The 15,449-nt window shown below is 42.9% G+C and overlaps 2 protein-coding genes across 8 annotated transcripts in view; one reads left to right on the top strand and one right to left on the bottom strand.

The window, feature by feature from the left end:
- The window catches only part of stxbp1a (syntaxin binding protein 1a), an 84,501-nt gene extending 81,448 nt beyond the window's left edge, over positions 1–3,053 (top strand). For all 3 annotated transcript variants that reach the window (XM_039780586.1, XM_039780585.1, XM_039780584.1), the window contains one exon: positions 1,284–3,053. Coding sequence is in view for 1 of the 3 variants with exons in the window: in XM_039780585.1 (XP_039636519.1) it covers positions 1,284–1,366 (83 nt within the window). In the remaining 2 variants the exon portion in view is untranslated. The remainder of the gene's footprint in view (positions 1–1,283) is intronic.
- Positions 3,054–3,107: 54 nt separating this feature from the next.
- Positions 3,108–15,449, bottom strand: part of akna (AT-hook transcription factor) — a 64,043-nt gene continuing 51,701 nt past the window's right edge. For all 5 annotated transcript variants that reach the window (XM_039780578.1, XM_039780576.1, XM_039780577.1 and 2 more), the window contains one exon: positions 3,108–4,611. In XM_039780578.1, the coding sequence (XP_039636512.1) occupies positions 4,377–4,611 (235 nt within the window). In that variant the 3' untranslated portion in view covers positions 3,108–4,376. The remainder of the gene's footprint in view (positions 4,612–15,449) is intronic.

Raw genomic sequence — 15,449 nt, 5'->3', positions numbered from 1 at the left:
TTGAGGTAAACGACTAATCGAACCAAAGTGGAGGAAACATGCAGCTTTGCAACAGAAACAAACCAATGTACTGTAGGTCAAATACTGTTGACAATGTTGGACGGGTGTGAGGAGTAAATCAAATGTTTTCTTTGGCATTTTTACGATAAAGAATTAAGATGGCAGTAATCAATGGAATTGGTCAAATTTGGCAAAAAAAAGTTTGCTTTACTCCAATCGAGCACCTTCCAAGTGTTACAATGTCTGAAATGTGTCTTCAGCTGTCACAACGGTTCATCTGTTATTAGAGTTACAGACTTTCACATTGTCATTCATATTTATGGCAGACGATAGACCTAACTCTCTGGTTTGGGATTTCGTGACGTGTAGAGAAGATCTGCTTTTGTCTCTCTTTTTTTGTTGTTGCTTTTTCTAGCAGTATTTTTCTGCACGCTCTTTAATTTAAGGCCCACACGGTCATGTGCACAGTTTTCGAACAGCTGTTTACCTGTGCCGTGTAGACCGGTCTGGTGTTGCAGGACTTCTACTAGCCCACCTGCTGTTTTTCGTTTGCGACAGTTGTGTGGGGGCCATCGCTGATCTGTGTGCTTCCATCTTGTTCAGCTGCATGTGATTTAACACGGCTTCATGAGATCGTATCAGGCTGTGTGTTTGTAGAGCGAAGGAGTATTGGTCAGAGGTGGAAGATGTTTACACGGTACTTTACTCTGGCGAGTCAAGATTCAGACATTTTGAATCTCAGAGATGATATATAGATACTTGGAGATTTGAAATCAAATGAAAATCTTAAATTTGGACAATTTAAGGTATTTGAGTCTGTCCGGTGAATCTAGTCATACCTACTAGTTTTGGGGATTGTCTCTCGCTTTCAGATCAGTTAAAAAAAAAGAGTACATGTTTCTCCACGGGCTGACATAGGTCTTTTAAGTTTTTGAAGTCTTTCGGACACACAAAAATATCAATATTTTGGAGACAAGCAACATTGAGACGCTAGTTTATGACAGTAAAAGTACTGAGTTATCTCCCACCTTTTAGAATTAGTTTATCAACCTTTTTGATCCTTTTGAACCGGTTGGCTAATTGAACGCTTTTCTAACTTTGGGCTGCTCAGCGCTTCTATCTTTACTTTCAGCATTATGTGACATTGCCCTCATCTACAGTAGGCATTCATAGCAAGAGCTGAAAACACATTTTTCATCGGTTTCCTTCCAAACGTACAGGTCTAACGCTCTGTGTGTGTGTGTGTGTGTGTGTGTGTGTTTTCTGCATGTGCGTGTCTCCAGGATCGACCCACATCTTCACCCCCACCAGCCTGCTGGAGCAGCTCAAGGCCATGAACAAACCAGACGAGGAAGTTACAAGCTAAGATCCTCCAATCACGTCTCTCTCCTCTTTACCTCTTAACCTCTACCCCCCTTTTCCCAAAAACCCATCATTGTGTATGCATCTTGCTTGAGAAGAAAAATACATCTTAGATGATAAAAAAAATATATGTTGTATCAAAGAATAACAATGTTGCAAGTATTCTCATGTTTTACAATGGATGCAACTAAATGAACTTATTTAAAAAGGTTTAAATATCAGAACAGAAGGCCATTTAAAACTGAAAGTACCAAAATGTAATATTGTATGCTATATTTTCCCTCGTTTGTTCCTTTGGGTTTGTCGGTGTGAGTTTTATTGGAAGCGGGTCGAGGAGGGATGTGCAGTTTGAGAGGTTGATGTTGTAAAATACCTGTCGGTCAACATGCAATATATATATAAATATATTCATCAGAGAGGAGTCCCCCTTGCCCATTTGATATGTTCGTATTCAGTAGCATGCTTGGACTTGTGTGGACCGTTTATGTGTTTGTATCCAGTGTGGATGTTCTGGGACCCGCAGAGTTGGCACTTTTTCCTAGACGTCGAGCTTGAATGCTACACTGAAAACCTTTGTTTTGAGTATCGATGAAGTAGAAATACTCTCTTTGAAACTATTCCCGAAGCCTTATACTCAACGGCCTGTCTGGAAACTTTAGCGACAAAGAAAAAACATATTTTGATGGAAATATTGAACGGAGAAGCCGACTACGCTACAGGAGTGTGTATGTTTTTGATAGAGTTTTTGGCCATGAGACCATTATGTATCCAAGCTAACCTCACAGTCCTCTGCAGGGATATTAGCAAGCTACTAGACCACCGCGTGTCTGATACTCAAAACATACATTTTCATTGAAGTATTTGTTTAAAAACGCTCGTTTGGGCAGAAATTGGAAAGAGAGAGTTCTGCAAAAAGCCAGAATTATCCCTCCTCCGGTTAACGAGACTGTAAAGTATTTACTTGCCACAACCTTTTCCTTTCTCCAGAGAAACTCCACGTTTTAATGTCGAAAAGGCCGTTGCTTGCTAATATGTAATGAATAATCCTAAAAAGGGCCAATTGTATTTCAGTATTGTATTCTGTCAGATTAAGTCTTATCATTGGTTAGTAACTATGTTTAATTGGGCCGTGCACTGAGTAGTGTTGCGTATGGGCCATATGTTGCTGTTTTAGCGTCTCACTGTTGACTGGTGATATTTCTGACTGTGAAGTAGCGATACCTTTCCTTTAAAAAATGTCATTGTGAAGCCGCCGTGTTTGTGATGTTTTAGCTGTAGCTGTTAGTGGTCAACACAGAAAAATAAACTAATATATATATATATTTTCTTTGTCTGTTTCCTCCTCTGGTGCAATGTAAAACCCTCCAATGGTGAATGGCTTTTATTTCCTCCTCCCTTCCCTCTTTCCTGGCCAAACAAGTTGTACATTGCACTATAATGCGTTTTCTGTGATGCAAACGCTTGACTTTGCGTTCATTTTCTTTTTTATTATAATTTGCTGTTGTATAGGGTTTACTCTGTTAAATCAATTGATTTATATCAGAATTATTTATCAGAGAAAAGATAATAGCGATGCATAGTCCTACAACTGTTTAACTTATCGGGATTGTATGTTTGCGAGTGTTTAAGCACAAACAAAATTTCCATGTGTACCTATGTACTAAGGCTGTCTAATAAATTGGCTTCCATTACATTAATGAGTTTTTTTTTTTTTTTTTTTTTTACAGTAAAGTACAGACACCAAATTTTATTTTTCACCTTTATTTGGCTCCTTTGGGACCACTGAAAAGATTCCCTGCAAAATATTTTTTAGACCTACAGTTGGAAAAATAATGGTAAAAAAAAAATTAATATGAACAAAAAACAGTATTCACAGTTTTATGGCATAGAAAACAATTTCAATGTGAGAATACAATCCATAAAATAATCTGTAACAATTGTATAGTTCTCTCTTTATGTTAAAAGCCTTTACAGTGCTGGTGTGTGAATGTTTGATCCACATAAAGCTGGTCAGTCACAGTACACAGTTGGACTTTAACTTAAGTTAAACTTGCAAGCTTATAAAAATACTGTACGAAATTTCATTCTCAAACTGCACAATTTAAAGTGTGTAGTTTATACATACAAAATAACTTGTGACAACATAGAAGCTAATTTTGAGGATATCCGGCATCTCTGGTCGACGTTGACCATTCAGAAAATAGATCCGCGGAGGAGGTCTCTTGTACGACTATCCACAACCGACTCCGTCACAACAGGAGTGCAGTTCATTTACAGAGTAGCAGGCTACTTTATCAGGAAAGGAAAAACACTTATACTGCAACTAAAAACACTGAAATACTTACATTTCTACAAACTAGAAAAGATTTAAAAAAAATACATAATTAATGTACAGTCACATTATCAATAAATAGCTCAAAACAACTGAGTATTACCTCACTACAACTGTCATATCAAGACAGCTGTAACTTGTCCTATTGTAATTTCTCCATGGGTTTGAAAATCATGATCAACAACTGTGTTATCAAACTGATCTACAGTACTACGTCAGTTTAGAAAGTGTCATTTCAATGTATGCCAGCACATCTTTTGAAATTCTTTTCATGACAAGAAACGAAGAAGAAACAAATTCATGTTTTGCCACCTGAGACTTAAACGTTGCCATAAAATAAAAACATTTTTAATGCCGTAAACAAAGCTCCAGTATCAGCTTCTTCTCCAAATGTAGGATGCAAAGAAAAGTTACAAGAAGAGAAGGAGTTTAGATTTTTTATTCACCTGGTCATGCATTCCCTCCCCTCAGCCCCTGCTGTCTGAGCTGCCTGTCTAGCTGCAGGACTAAGTGAGGAGCTGCTGGTAGAGCTGCCTGTCTAGCTGCAGGACTAAGTGAGGAGCTGCTGGTAAAGCTGCCTGTCTAGCTGCAGGACTAAGTGAGGAGCTGCTGGTAAAGCTGCCTGTCTAGCTGCAGGACTAAGTGAGGAGCTGCTGGTAGAGCTGCCTGTCTAGCTGCAGGACTAAGTGAGGAGCTGCTGGTAGTGCGCTCCCGTAGCCAGCGAGCGAGCCATGTGTCCAGAGGTGCGCTTCATGTGCCGAGCTGCTCTGATGGCTCTGTTCAGAGACGTGTCCACGGAGCGCCGCTTGTCTACCGACAGGGAGCGTCTTGTCCTCCCCCTCACCTCTCTGTGACCCCTGACCCCTGAGGTGCCAGTGCTGTTGCTAGGAGACACGTAGAGGGGCGATGAGTACAACCTGAAGAGAGGGTAAGGTTGATGACAAGAAAAATTAGTTTGACAGTTAAGATTAAATTTGACAAAATGTACTATGTGGTATTTTTATAGTAGTTTTTGCAGTTTGCATACAAGTATAACATACAAATTTAGTTTTTGCTTTGTACTAACAGGAAAAGACAGAATATGTACGCTGACGTATGTCAAACTGGGAATTTGGAGTGTCACTGTCAATAAATCTTCACAAAGAGAAAGAAAGGTATGTTTCCAGAGATATTGTACTTGTTATCTAACATCTCCAGCTGTTTCATAACCATAACCAATTTTTTTTCAGGTCAAGTCATACACCCCGTCTAATTTGTTAAACAAGTTATAGAGGAGGTCTCCACATTACGGTACGTACACAGTCTTTCCTCACATTTTCCTTTAGTAAAGGTTTGTTCCGCAGTGCCTTTTTAGAGCAGAACGGTATCAATGTAAGACCCTGAAACATACAATTGCACACATTCTCCAGCAAACATAGACCATAGTATTTTATAAAAAAAACTTCAAAACAGGTCATAGTATAGGATGTCTAATGAAGTCATAGTATAGTATGTCGAAAAAACACACAAAAAGGTCATAGTTGGTATGTCGAAAAAAAGTCATAAAATAGTTATACTATAGAATGTTGAAAAATCTCCCAAAAAATTTTAAAAAATCATGAAAATGACAGTATTTTATGTCAAAAAGGCATTCAAAAGATGTATAGTATGTTGAATAAACTCACAGAAAGGTCATTGTATAGTATGTAGAAACAATTCCTAAAAATAGTCCTTGTACAGTTTGTTGAAAAAACTCCAAAAAGGTCACTGTATAGTGTGTCGCAAAAAAGTCATAGTAGAATATGTTTTAAAAAAGGCAGAATATTATGTTGAAAACAATTATTTTAAAAAGTCATTTTACATTACGGTCACTTAGCTGACGCGTTTATCCAAAGCGACTTCCAATTAAGTGCTTTCAATCTTGAAGGTACAAAATGCCGGACAGCAAGACGTAAGTGCAAGTACATTAGCTTTAAATAAACCAAACTACAAAGAGCCATATCAAAGCGCAAGTGTAAGTGTAGCGCGAGAGAACTCGGGTAGGTCGAAGACCAGTCGAGCCGCTGCATTCCGAATGAGCCGCAGGGGTCGGACGGCACTCTCAGGCAGAGCAGCCAGGAGGGAGTTGCAGAAATCTAGATGCGAGATGACTAGAGCCAGAACCCGAGGTGCCTTCTGCGTTAGAAGTGGAAGTATCCTTCTGATGTCACGCAGCACAAATCTGCACGATCGGGTAGTCGCGGCAACGTCGGCAGTAAGGCAGTCGGTCGTTGAGCGTCACGCCCAACTTCTTAGCCAACCGGGCGGGGACTACCACAGAGTAGTCAATTTTTATAGTGAGGTCCCGGGTAGGAGAACCCTTCCCTGGAAGGGAAAGGAGCTCAGTCTTGTTGAGTTTCAGGCGGTGTGCGCACATCAGAGAAGAAAAATTTAGGAGGTTAGAGAAGATGGGAAAATGGTTTTTTTAGCGTTGGAGAAGGAGGATTGAATTAGAAATAGAGGCAGCGAGGGAGGAAAGAAGTGACCGATGGGTAAGCAGATGGTCTGGGCGTTTAGATTTCTGGCATTTCCTTTCCGCTGCTCGTATAGTTGTTCTCTCGGCACGCACCGAGTCAGAGAGAGAGGAGGATAGAGTAGAGAGGAGAGCGTCTGTGGCAGCGTTGGGAGGCACGAGTGAAGAAATGGTCAGAGATGTGGAGTGGCGAGGTTGGATGTAGAGCAGTTTCTGGTGAATATGAGATCGAGGTGGTTGCCTGCTTTGCGAGTAGGAGGGGGAGGCGAGAGGGCAAAGGAAGAGAGAAGTCAGTTGACTTGTCTGGATGTTGAAGTCGTCCAGAAGAACAAGCGGAGGGCCATTTTCAGGGATGTTTGAAAGAAGGACATCCAATTCCTCCAAAAACTCTCCCAGAGGGCCTGGCGGGCGGTAGATGACGACAGTGTTTAGTTGTGCTGTACACCTGCGTCGGCCCAGCTCCATGGACAAAGGAGGGGGGAGACCTCGCAACGGCCGCTTTTCCCCATAGCCTGTGTGCGCTGGCAGTAGGCTGCGCTGAGCCAGAGCTTTTTTTTACTTTAGGTTTTACTCCTTTTTCTGGAAAAGGAGAGTGTTTATCTCGCCCTTGGGCTCTCGTTTGCGATTTAGTCTCAGATTTGTCGCTGAGATTGTCTCGTTTCCTCGTTCTACTTGTATGATTAATAAGTTATTTTTAGATCAATGGTTACTCTCTGATTCATAGGGTGGTAACATATTCGGGGGCTCGTCCGGGATTGTTTTGTCGTTAATCGATGTTATTTTCGTTTTTCGGAAAGGGGGAGCAAATCTCTCGAGCCCGGCACGCCTCAGAAGATACACGGGTAAAGTTGGGATTAATCAATAATTACCATCAATACCGTCGTACCCCTTAGGACCTTGGCAAAAGTTAGCAAACAAGCTGTTCTGTACAGATTAGAAAAATAAAAGCACAAATCACAGTGGAACACGGTAACGTTACTAATTAAACAAAGCACCACAGTAGATTAAACACCACAGACGGCCTAACTACATTAGGACTTAAATGCACGTAAAGGTGCTTCGGTGGATTTTTAACTTCCGAAAGCCGACTGAACTTGCGACTGTGGGCGGGGCGTCCTCTGATAGGAATCCACAGTATCGTAGGCTTGCTAACGTTACTGTTAGTGATGCTACTTCGGTATTGCAAACGCATTTGATGGATCCAAACAACGGTGTGATCGACATCATTAAAAATAATGCTTTAATTGCAGTTCTACAAAATAACCTTTTTTTTTATATCTGCAATAATAGTACGCCCGTTGTTTTCACGTAACAACGATGACGTCATTGCTAGCGTACAACGCAATGAAGCGAATGACACAAGCCTAAGCTGAATGCTCTAGCTGTATCTACATATGTACAATAATATGTTTGAACCAGTAAACATCTAAACTTTGATTTGTTTGGTCTGAGGTTGTTTGGTCTGTCATGGTTTATCAAGAGGTCTGAGGCCTTTTCGCCTGAGGCCTGATGCTGTTTAAAAAAATGTACGTCTATGGTGCAGCTATTCTGTCTACAACATCACAGCGTTGTCCTGTTGGTAGGGATGTTAACGATTAACCGTTGACCGACAATAGGATTTTTGAACGATTAGCCTAATATCAGTTAAACCAATATTAATAAAAAAATAAAGTTTTAAAAAACGTCTTTTGCATTATAAAAATGTAAATAGGCTATACAATCTATTTCTAAATTGCTAATGAACTTGCTAGTCCTAACTTTGAACCAGCAAGTTGCGTTTTAAGCTCCTCTTTTTCCTGCTCGTGGAAAGCTGCGTGACACATGAAACTATATCGATGAGGACCGGCGAGTTACTAGGCAGACGCACAGCTGACAACCTGCAGGTGGAGGCTGCGTTTGTTATTAGTAAACAGAAGTGACGTGGTGGCTGGCACCTGGCGTGTGGCGGCCCGCCCCCGCGAAGCTCAGACACGCAGACAGCAGAGGAACAGAAGAAAGCAGCTGCAGCTTCACTAAAATGAAGACTGAAAAACAGAACTATTTTGGTACAGATTGCGCGTCCGGTCTAGCTGTAACTTGTCGAAGCGTCGTTGACCCTTTACCTTGCAAAATGCGAGTTCGGTAACGCCGGGATCAGACTACGCAAATTCAGTCCTAATTTGACCCGACAGACACAACGCAGACAAACGTTGTGTCCACTAATGAGGGTCGGGATCGACAAAAGCGCTTTACCTCTCGTAGCGTGACCAAAAATCGGCGATATAACGTCTGGGACGACGCAGAAAGTCTAGCACGTCAGAATTTGTTGTCTTTTTCCGCCGAGCGTGACACGTACTAGACGCGTTCCTCGACATGGACCGCATATGTAAACGTGGCGAAAAAGGAGAGACGCTTCTGTATAGGCTTTTTTCACGGCAGGGATTCCCAGCATTGCACGCTATCGGGCTAGCCACTAGCAGTTATCTGTTTCTCTTCACTTTGACCACAGACAAGCAAAGAAAAAACGGACTACACGAACCCGCAACCACGATGGCTGCACCCGAATGGACGAACGCTACACGCGGGGCTCCCGGATTTCAAAACTGACCGTAACGGCGGCTCATTCGCCCCAAATGTGTTTCTGAAAACATTTTAAGCGAGAAATAGGCCCGTCTGTCTAGTCTTACATAGCGACTGCTGTGAAAGACAATAAAAATTGTGCAGTCTGATCTTGGCATAAGGCAGGGGGGATAACGTTGTGTATTCCAAAAACTGTAGTTTTAAAAGTTAAATTTGTAATGAATGTAATGTATGCAAAAGGCAATTTGGCATCTGCGATAACAGCGCGTCTATCAAGTTAGCCAAAAGTCAATTGGCTCCCTCGCGATTTGTAAGAGCATTCTGCCAGCTTAATACAAAATGTTAAAAAAACGGCAAGTTTGAATTCAAAACGTTCATAGAGGGTCGCCGTTTCGGTGGCGTTACTTTACATGACGGTGCTATAAAATCCACATCTACATCCTTTACTGTCAAACTGGGAAAACAACAAATACAATGGGATTAAGTAGGCTAGTCTAAACAGAACTGTTGTGTTTATGTGATAAATCTTCAGATTTTTGTATTTGTTATAGGCTACTAATAAGCTACAGGGCCCTATAGCGGAATGTTATTTTCACACCTAGGGCCCTATTTTAACGATGTAAGTGCACGGCATGAAGCTCATGGCGCAGGTCTAAATCCACTTTTGCTAGTTTGACGGCGGAAAAAAGGGTCCATGCGCTGGGCGCGTGGTTAAAAAGGGTTGTACTTAGTGTCTTCATTAATTCATAGGTGTGTTTTGGGACGTCACATGCAATAAACCAATCAGAGTGTCATCTCCCGTTCCCTTTTAAACACCAAGAATGCACCTGAACACACCTCCCTGTAAGACCAGCACGCCCATGGGCGCAAAGATGGGCGCAGGTGCATTTGCTATTTAAACGACGTGGGCGCTGGATGGGAAATTGACAACTGCGTCGGTCTTAAACTAGCAAAGACACTTGCGTCGGGCTTTGCGCTGCGCCGGGTGTGGCTCCTTGACTTTTGCAGACCAGAGTAGCTGGAGAGATTAGCTGAAGCCTGAAGGAACGCTAAAAGTGGGGATATAAGAGGAAGAAGAAGGCTCGTCTGCATTTCTAAACTCAAATTGACGGAAATCCGTCTGGTGACTGACAACTTTAATCCCCGAGGGGCTTTGTTGTTGAGCGACGGGGTTTCGAGGAGGGCAAAGTTGACATGGCGAGAGGGTGGCGGGACGGGGGCAGGCCGGAGAGATCCGAGGTTGTCCCGGGTTTAGCAGCGCGGGTATCGCAGTCGAGGGGGGACAGCGAGCGGATGTGCAAATGATTGGACAACAGGGCGAAGGGCGGACGGCACTGCAGCCAGACTGAGCGTTCAGCCCCACGCGATCCAGCGGGGGAAGCATTCCGACGACGCGGGAGAGGTGCGACGGATGGAACGGATCGCCGCGGCGGAAGTAAACAAACCCGCGGCGAGAGCTTCTGCGGACGCGAAGGGGTCGACGTCGAAGTCTGAGCCGTTTGACGACCGGGACGCAGGACGGAACGCAGCAGACGAAGAGTCGGACCGGTCGCGGAGTTGAATATTTGAACACGATCCCGAACGGAGGGACCGAGAGCTCCGCGATAGCAGTTAGCCGTGGGCCAGGGAGCCACAGAGGCGGACGACCGACGCGAGTGCCAAAACGATCCGCGGCACGACGGGAGACGAAAGTCCAGGCTCGGTTACGACTCGCATCCGGTGGAGGTTGCCCGTGAGAAGGGGGCAGGCAATCGGGTTAGCCGCCGTAGCAGTTGGGATCAGCCAGCCGACGATGCGACGGTCGGGTCGAGGAGCCTAGCGGCTTCGGGAAGCAGACGAGAGGACGTCCAGAGGTAGAGTCAATCCAGTGGGATGAGACGAACCGAACGAGTTTTACCTCCGCTTTGAAAGCATCGCATCGCAGCCATATTCAAAAAAGATATGTAAGAAAATATAACTATTGCGTCGAGGTGGTTTCGATCTCACGAGGGCAAAAACACATATCGCCCGTTTACGGCAGCTTTCCAGTCACGTATTGATTAACTACGTCAGCACCTGGGTGACATGTCGTCTTGAGTTGATCTGAAACAACCGGTTACCTGGGTTTAGTTTAGAAAATACCCAAACGTATTTATCACGTTTCTTTCCTAGCGGGTACGGCTATACCGATCACTGTAGCCTACATTACGGCCCCCCGCGACACTACACGGGTCTACGGTAAAAGCCAGGAAAATATAGCCGTAGCCGCGAGAAAAGAATCGCGATAAATACGATGGTGTATTTTCTAAGAGTAACGGTTTCATACAGCCTACGGGAGTAACCTAGCCTGGATGCCAGCCAAACTTAGCCCCGCCCACAAAATTCGAGGTCGGGAAGTTCGGTCTGGACTCGCTCCGTTGAGAAGCAATTATTGCCCGAACAGGATCTGTTCGGACCAATCAGATTGTCAAACGGACGATCAACAGTAACAGAATCAACCACGTCACCAAAGAACGCTTGGGTTGAATTTGTTGAGATGTGTAGATTCCACCATCGCGTCTGTTACAGAAGATATCGACAGCACATTCATTTTAAAATCCTCAGCGGAGGAGCCTCAACAACTGCCCGAAAGCTAGGTAGCGTTATATGGTGGAGAGAGATAGAGAGAGACTGAAGAGAGAGCGCGATATATGGTGGAGAGACATAGAGAGAGACTGAAGAGAAGGAGCGCCCAGCGGCGCTAGAACAAAGCTGTGAATCAGAGAAATAAAATGTGTTTTTGCCGATTCATCTCTAGAAATGCAACTGTAGCAAGCATGTCACTATCACTAACGTTATTCACATTTATATTTACACAACAAATGATATATCCAGCTTCAAAAAGGTCTAAAAGTCGGAAGTTAGAACGAATGCATTGTGCAAAGAGTGGTTGCTATGGAGACGATGTTGAGTTCTGTTGACAGTTGAGTTCTGTTGCTCTGATTGGTTGTAGGTCTATCCAATGAATGCAGAGGCATTTTTTTTCCTGGTTCGGTTGGAACACGCCCCATAATCACAGCCCAATGGAGCAGTTTCAGACTCACATTCTGACTAGAATCTGAGTATAACCATGTCAGGCTAGGAGTAACCAGTTGTTTCAGATAAAACCAAAACAAACCGTTACCCGGATGCCTACGTAGTTGAGCAATACCTACTGGCGAAGGACCGAAAAAGTCTAACGACAGCCAACGGCAGGCTCTAATTGATTTTCTGTTTAATAAATATATTTTTCCCCCTCTGATATTGAGGAGGAGTTAACTTTACGATTTGAGTGCTGTTGCATGCGCAGGAACCGTTGATATGATGACGCGGCGCGCGGCGGCAGACCGTCAGTAAACAACACTGGCTATGGCTAGTAGCCTAACGTCATGGATCCCTCTCATAGGCGCCGATACCGTGGGCGCTCGAGCTCCGGAGCACCCACGGAAAATACTGACCGCCCACGAGTGCCAGACTGCCAGTTCATTTTTACGTTAATCTAAAATTAAACACTGCAGTTGTGGAGCGTCTGTCATAGTGTGATTGGTTATGTCGGTGGCATTTCCCACGAAGCTGATCGCGGTTACGTGCCAGTTAAACTTTTCATCTCCGATCCTATCTGTATTTGTGAGAAGTGGCGCTGTCCTGAGTTGAAAGATAGCTTATAGGCTAGGCCTACTGTGCGCGTGTGAGCACCCACGGAGGAAAACATAAATCGGCGCCTATCCCTCTGCACAGAAAATAATAAAGTTTGGCTATAAGGATTACACATATTCCCCCCTTCCCTCCCCCACCCCACCAAAAAAAAAAAAAAAAAAAAAAAAAAAAAAAAAAAAAAAAAAAAAAAAAAAAAAAATAAAAAAAAAAAAAAAAAAAATAAAAAAAAATAAAAAAAAAAAAAAAAAAAAAAAAAAAAAAAAAAAAAAAAAAAAAAAACAAAATTTAACTTTTCTTCCAAAAAAATCACTCCAAAAAATTATATAAAAAAATAAAAAAAAAAAAATAAAAAAATAAAAAAAAAAAAAAAAAATAAAAAAAAAAAAAAAAAAAAAAAAATAAAAAAAGATTATGACCAGGCAAAGAAAAAAAAGAAACGGCAGTTTGTAAGGTCTGCAGTACTTATTTCCGACGTCGAATTTCATCAGACACTTCAAATCGGGAGAGATTCGGGTTCCAGTCCCCATATTCAGCTGAACCACTATTTGGACGTTTGTGATGGACAGAAGTCCCTTCAGTTTTTGGCCATGAATAAGCACACCCTCCCCTCTTTGTTCAAGGTGGCGGTAGAGCGAATAAAACTAGGCACACATAGGCCTACACACACAACACAAACCTCTCTCTCTCTCTCTCTCTCTCTCTCTCCATAAACACACACACATGCAGACGTAAGTATGTGAATAAAGCTAGGCACACTACACTCTCACACACACGCACATTCACTCACCAATATTAATAACTTTTCACTCACTCTTTCTCAAACACGCACAGATTCACTCAGAAATACACTGTAAAATATCAACATATACTTTCCATTCCATGTGATAAGCAAAGGTGGTGGGATTCAGCTACTCCTAAAGAATATGTTTTGTTCTTTAAGAGAAGGAAAGGTTAAAGGATGTGTTTCTGTCTCATAAAAGTGAGGCATGTTTGAAGAATATTATTTGAATTAGGAACCATTATACTTTAATTGTTTGAAGGAATTTCATGATTTAATGTCATGTTTGAGGCACATTGAACAATATTGATTTATTGTTGGCCTAATATCAGTTTTAGGCTGTGATTTTTTTTTTTATCTGTGTTAATTTAAACTCTTCAGATGTATGTGGACACAAAGTCTTTTGAGTAAAAAATGCAAATAGAACTCCAGCAGTTCATAACCACTGTCTTTAGCTTGTTTAAAAATGGAAACTTTTGTATGACTTGACTTGTGACTTGCTTGACCAAAGCTATGACTTGACTTGCTTGATTGTCACAAAAAATGACTTGGACTTGCTTGAGACTTGAAGGTTAAGACTTGAGACTTGCTTGCGACTTGCACATGTGTGACTTACTCCCATCTCTGCTACGCGTAAAAGAAATCAAGGAAGAAGAGCATTCCACGGCTCGGTCAAGACGAGGGGCAGGCGGCAGAGTTAATTTCACATCAGCGAGAGGTACCGAGTGCCAGGAGCAGGCTGCCTTTATCCCTATCTTAGCAAATTGCATTGTCAGCCATCGACACGGGCGCCCATCACGATTATGACAACGATCGTGCCGTTTAGTGCCGTCAAACTTGAAGCGTTTAATAATTTCCGTTAGGTTAATTCGAAACATTAAACGCGATTTCGCTCGATCGTACACGAGAGGTTGCATCGAGCTCACTTTTGCCGCACGGTGTGGCGCTAACAAACAGGGAAGCGGGCTACATAATTCACCAAACGTAATAATCAAAAAAATCTGAGCTCGCACTTTCTGTCCGCGTCTTTCATATTTGCCTTTACTATTGCAGAACTGGCAAAGACCTGGCGGTAAGATAGGGCCTAGTCATTTTCATCATTTCACAGCCTTAAAGGGGTGATAGAATGATTATATAGGGTATTTTACACTGTTCCTTATGGTCTCTTAATGGGGTATGTAACATTGGTTGGGCTGAAAATGGCCTGGTTGATATTTTATGCCCCTTATGCATCCCTGTGTTTTGGCCCTATTTGTAACAAGAGCTTTTCTTCCAAATATGGTATGCTCATGAATATTTAGATGAGCTGCGCGCTGATTGGTTGAGCGACTTGCCATACGCACACATTAGAGATGTGCGCCGATTGCTTGAGCGAATCCCCAATACACACACATTAGAGACGCACGCTGATTGGTTGAGCGAATCCCCAATACACACACATTAGAGAAGCGACAGAATCTCATATTCCAGACACTGCAATGTTTCCTTACCAAATTCACTTCTGAGACTTTTTTTATGTGAGAAATCAACTATATAAAGCTCAAATATGGGCCGTTTTACGAAAATTGATGGCTAATTGCAAATTTGGTAAGACTGTGTGTCGGAGTTAAGCGGCGGTGCTACTGCCTCGCCGCCCGGCCTGCCTTCCGTCACAGACCCCGGCCTGCTGTGAGCTCGATTGAGCTCCGTTACGGCTAGCAGCCCTGACAGAGCTCCAGGGCCTGTGACTCCCCTCTTCCTGCTAACTAAATTGCCCGTTGTGAGAGTGAGCAGACTGCGTATATCAACGCAAATCGGCCGCCATTGGCCTATATTGCGAGTCCATTTCCGCCGTAGCGAGTGGTATAAAGCAACGGGGGATTGGGTAAGGAGGTAGCTTGGGGTGGCGGATGGGTAAAACACAGGACTTTCACCTGGGAGAGCCGGGTTCGCACCTCGCGTGTGACGTTTTTTGCCGTTTTTTTTTTAATTTTTTTTTTTATAAGCCTTACCCAATGTTTCTTTCCTAAACCCAACCATTTGTTGTTGTCGTAAGCGTGTTTTAGTCGTTATTTTCCGTGTTTTTGTCACTGTTTTGTTACTAAAGCCTTTCCCTGTGTTCTTTTCCTAAACTCAACCATTTTTTTTTTCAGGCGTGTGATGTTGTTCTCGCGATAGTACGTCAGCGTTCTGCGCCAATAAACTTAGCGCGAGGAACGCGTGGTGGTTGTTTACATCAGCTGTTTCCAGCGTGTATCATACACGTGGATAGCTGAAAATGGCGTAAAATAACA

The sequence above is a fragment of the Perca fluviatilis genome, chromosome 17, assembly GCF_010015445.1.
Source record: "Perca fluviatilis chromosome 17, GENO_Pfluv_1.0, whole genome shotgun sequence".
Taxonomy (NCBI): domain Eukaryota; kingdom Metazoa; phylum Chordata; class Actinopteri; order Perciformes; family Percidae; genus Perca; species Perca fluviatilis.
This window is presented reverse-complemented; position numbering and strand designations above follow the sequence as displayed.